This window comes from Bremia lactucae, linkage group LG4, assembly GCF_004359215.1.
Source record: "Bremia lactucae strain SF5 linkage group LG4, whole genome shotgun sequence".
NCBI lineage: Eukaryota > Oomycota > Peronosporomycetes > Peronosporales > Peronosporaceae > Bremia > Bremia lactucae.
In genome coordinates, this window is record NC_090613.1 from 5,269,727 (window position 1) to 5,274,868 (window position 5,142).

Here is a 5,142-nt window from a genome sequence, read left to right on the forward strand (position 1 = left end):
TTCTCCAGACAAGCTATTGATTAGCCGTTCTGGCAAAAGCCACGGCTTCTTTTCAGGGGCAAGATGAGACATTTTCACTGTCTTCACTCCCCTGAGTCTGACTGTCATTGGATGGATTGGTCACTATGTGACCACTTAATTTTTAAAATGATGTTGATTGGTCAGAACCATCATTTTAAATTCCATCGCATGAAGAATAAACTCATGCGGGGTGTTGATAGTGCTGCGCCTTCGGCTGCGGTTCGTGCAGCCGCGGGTGACGCACTGTTAACTCTTGTGGCAGACGGAACGTCTGCCGTAGTATCTTCCACTCGCACAACACTAGATGTTGCGAGTGCACGTGGTGATTCACCACGTGAATACGACCCCTCTTTGGAGGTCGACTACGAATGCGAGTCGGACGAAATGGCCGACTTGGGGAGATTAGAACAGTCGCCTGATAAACGTCAGGCGGCTGACTATGAACCTTCGAATGAGAGGGCATATTCTGATAGACGAGTTAATAGTCTATTTGGATCTGACGATGAGGATGATCCCTCATCGCCCGTTCCGTCTCCCCTACGGTCATCTGCACGTGTTTCTGTGCAAGGTGATGACGATGGCGTAAGCCATCGTAAGAAAAGTTCTTGTGGCACCCCTGCTTCAGTAAGTGATTGTCGTTTAAGGGAGGGGCGATGTAACAGGGTGCATCGCTACATGAAACTATCACATAAAGGTTGCTATTAATATATTATCTAAAAGGTAGATAATATTTGGAGGATATTACTTTAAATAGTAATGTTTAGAATTCTTATCCATAAATAGGTATAGACCATTATATCTATTTATTCCGCAAACTAATCAGCTGTAGATGTAAACAAAAGAGAAAGACAGATAAGAGAAGAGAAGAATTCAATTGCATGTTTAGTATTAGTTTATAATCAAGTTAGCATTTACAAGATAGATAGAAGAGAAACTTAATTATATTAATACATTTTTAGTTAACCCTCTTTAAGCTAGTTGTCTTAAAGAGAAGTCTTCCTCTGCACGTACTAGTGTACGTGAAATAACGTAAGGCACCACTCGCAACTGAAGAAGTGCGAAGTGGACTTGTACTGAAGCAGTACAAGTCGTAGTGCACCGTTACAAGCCTGGCCAGGGCTTGTTCACCAAGTCCTTGCGCCATAAGCCCTGCTACCTCCCGATGATGTTCAGAGGGGTGGAAAACGAGCCTAATTGGTATTGAGGCTCATCCTCACGTACACATGCAGAGATGCGGGTCGTGGAGAGGATTTCAAGTGCTACCAAGTGTAGGCGGGCACGTCTTAATGCGACCACGCTCTACTAAGGCACACACCCTGGAACAGCGAGGAAGCGGTTAGTTCGTCACTCTTGTTTGCCGTGAGGTAGTTGTGGTGGGCGCCTTAGCGACCTTACCCAACGAACTATAAGCCGTAGACTTAGTGACGTCACGGGAGCGGTAAATCGGCTCCACATGCGCACTTACGTTCTAGGGAGTAATTTTCAGACGGATATATATTCAATCGTATTAAAATATAAATACCTACTTTTACCAATCATATTCTAAATGTTATTATTCCGACTATTTAAGCAATAAAAAACAAAATTGACAAAATTGTTGCAGGTTGTTTTTACCAAAACAATAGAGGCTGTCGCAGGTAGTGTTGCGTAAAGACCGTACCTTAAAAGAATTATAAAGTGTTGCGTATATACCCATGAAAACCCAATCACATGTGCAATACCTCAACACATTTTTCTTCGACCGAAATATTTGTAAAGCTGAAGTCGTAATAATTCAATCAATGAATGAGACAGTGTAGGGTTGGTAGTCTGTTTCTAACCTGACGTTCATTGTTGATCTTCCAAGCTATTCTTCAGCAAACAGGCAAACTTGAAAAGCTTCCGTAGCACTTGCCTCAATTTTGGTATAGAGCTATGTAGCTTTTGGCAATCAAGGCAGTGTCCATCGACCAGCAAACACATACTTAAGAGCAATTCCGCTAACATTCTTCGATGTTTCGCTTACCTCATTTCATACCGTATGGAGGATAACGTGGATAGCATTCGAGATTTCGCACCGAATAGTTTATCGTTTTAAGCAGGTCTGTGTCGAAGACCATGAGCAAAAGCAACAGCTCGTGCAGAGACCCTGTCTTATGTGTACTTGCTGGCCCTTTGCCGCCATCTGCATACTAAGACGAGCATAAATAAATGGTTTTAGGCAAGGGCTTCAAACATGTTTTGCCTCGCGTCGTGAATTTACTCGAACCTACAGGGGTTAAAGGAAGATTTGAAGTCTGGCCGCTACGCCCATTATAACCGGAACGAAATCCGGATAACGCGCCAATGCAGTGTAGATAATGCTCCACAGCAATCAGTTTTCGTCAAGACAAGCCCATGTGTCTGACTTCGACCCGATAAAGCGATTAAAAGCTTTAATCATTTTTTTACATGTACATTTATTTCTTATAGTTCCTTTAATCTTTGCTTGCTTCATAAATATCTGCGTAATCCCGTGAGGGAATTTCAACTAAGCAGCGCTGGCTATAGTCATTGTATAGATAGGCTTGCTATGAAAGCCCTACTGCTGAAGCAAGACAGTCCACCTCGGAGAACGCCTCTCCTGAAGAAGGGTCAAGCAACCACGCGCTAAGTTCGCACGGAAAGTCCCGGTCGTCTCTCTCAGTCATCACTTTAACGAGTGTGACGTTCACGATAGCAACCACAACCTGCTTGCCGATATCAAGAGCCAAAATTTGGAACTTCGGCATCTTACTCTGCTCGTCAGTCAAGACCATGGATGTTTTTAACTTTTGCACGGCATATTTTCCCGTGAACGCCTTCGGAAATTGGAATCGGCACACAGGGCATGTGCTTCGATTCTGTAGCCATGACGTGATACAGGGGTAATGAAATAAGTGGCTACAGGGAAGCGCTACGAGACCATCGCACGGTCTCTCACTCATACAGATAATACACTCGTTACCATTTGTCACATCGACGGTTTCTTGTCCTTGGAGCTCGTCCAAGATGGCCTGGTCGGCGGGTGATGATACCTTTAGGCAAGGTGAGATAAAGCGCATCATGAAGCGAACCCAAGTTGTGGACCGAAACCTTTCAAGCACATCGCGTGTAATGGCATTAGCAGGCGCATGGTATTGGACTTCCACGCGGACAGTAATGTCCATAGGGAGGGACGCGTTTGGTAAGTGTAAGATGGTCTGGATTGGACAATCGAATTGTGAGGCACGCGATGGTCAAATGTAAAGAAAAGCCAGCAACCGATCAGCACCCATTGCGCGACGGAGCCGGCAGACTGGTATTTTATTTCTACGTCGACCAGAGAAGCAGTTTCGAAAGAACAGATTTTAACCCGCGCAGAAGAGTGGGATCCAATCAGTAATGCTGTAGTACTTGATTCTGGGCCATGCTAGAACTGCATTCAGCCTCACTCGCGTGTACTTAGCTGGTTGATTCGACGAAAGAGCCATAATTAACAGCTACAACTGTCGATTTGCGGTCGCTTTAGACTACCGCTAAAGTGATCTCGTGCCTTTTTTAAATCACATGATCGTTTTTTGCAATCTGCCGAAATGAGAATGAGATTTACTTGAGAAAATAAATGCAAAAGTTTAGTGACGTCCTTAGCGTCCACCAGATAGCATAATTTAAATCTCTTTTCGTAATTTACATGGGCTAAGTAATTTTCAATTGCGTGTATGTGTCGTACCTTAGCTGGCATACATTAGTCCAGTCTATGCAAGTAGCCTGAATTCTTATGACTAAAATCAGCTTTTGCGCGCCGACAGCTGGATCGAGCGATCGTTTGGTCAAAGCAATCTACAGTATGCTATCGACCATTTGCTTTTGAATGGAGGATGCGTACTACTAATTAATACAAAGTCATAGCCATCTAACAAGTTCAAGCTTCTTTTGTCAGGAAAGACATTTCTACTCAAACACAAGTTAAGTGCCTAAAGATAAGTAATAGACTTAGTGCTGTCATAGCATCGACTTTGCTAAACACTGTAAGAATGCGAAGCTTGACATGCATTATGCTTCAAAATTTGCACAAGGTGATTCTTATGTTAAAGCAATCGTGTTAATGCATTGGATAACGCGGAATTTGGCAAGGTGATCAGAAAGGCTTCGAGCAAAGACAGTTACGACCACTGACGCTGGACGATTTGCTGCGTATTTGAAAAATGACGAGGCCAAAAATGTACGATTTTTTTGAGTTTAAAATTAATATAGTGCTTGCTAAACATTTTTGTGGTCCTCGCGAAGATTCGTCTCTAAAATGATTAACAAACTAAATTCTTTATTCGTAGTAATTTATTGAAACTTAATCAAATCGAACATTTATCTTGTTTACCCTAATCTCTTTTGGCCACTGCTATATGTGTAACGGGCTAGAGTTGCCCTAATGTTACACAGTCCCCATTAAGTACATTTGGTACTTAAGGGGATGGTCAATTACTAAATAATAGTAATTAGACCCAACACTCGGGTGTGGTGCACATTTGTGACCAACCCTTGTGGATGTGATGCACATGGGTGCATTCACATTAGGAGGGATGACGGCTAGCGTCATCCGTTACGCGAGGTATTTAGCAAGATACGCGCGCAATACAGTTAAGTGTTATCTTTAGAGATGATGTTTTGATTGGTAAAAATAGGTATTTATGTTTAACGCGATTAAATATAAATCAGTCTGAAAACTACTTTCTACTTAGTAAGTGCGCACGAGGAGCCGAATTACCGCTCCCGTGCCGACACTTTTCTGGAGTGCTTAGTCCGTTGGGTGAGGTCGCTAAGACGCTTACCACAACCTCACTGCACGCTAGAATAGACGGTCAAACCGTTCCTCGCTGTGTTAGGCTGTGTGCTTAAGTAGAGCGTGGCCGCATTAATACGTTTCCGTTTACACTTGGTCGCACTAGAAATCCTTCCTACGACCCGCATCTCTGCGTGTGTACGTGAGGATAAGCCTCAAAATCGATTTGGCTCATTCTTTTCACCTCTCTGAACATCGTCGGGAGGTGACAGGGCATATGGCGCAGGGACTTGCTCAACAAGCCCTGGCCAGGCACCTGGGCAGTCCTCCTGAGCAACATGTTGCTCAGTTGGAGCAGTTTGACG

At 43.6% G+C, this 5,142-nt stretch overlaps 1 protein-coding gene across 1 annotated transcript; it reads right to left on the reverse strand.

The window, feature by feature from the left end:
- Positions 1-2,570: 2,570 nt before the first annotated feature.
- CCR75_009827 (uncharacterized protein) lies at positions 2,571-3,188 on the reverse strand (the record flags this gene model as incomplete). The annotated part of the gene is made up of 1 exon (XM_067967863.1): positions 2,571-3,188. The coding sequence occupies one exon, from the start codon at positions 3,186-3,188 to the stop codon at positions 2,571-2,573; it is 618 nt and encodes a 205-aa protein (XP_067816514.1).
- Positions 3,189-5,142: the final 1,954 nt, after the last annotated feature.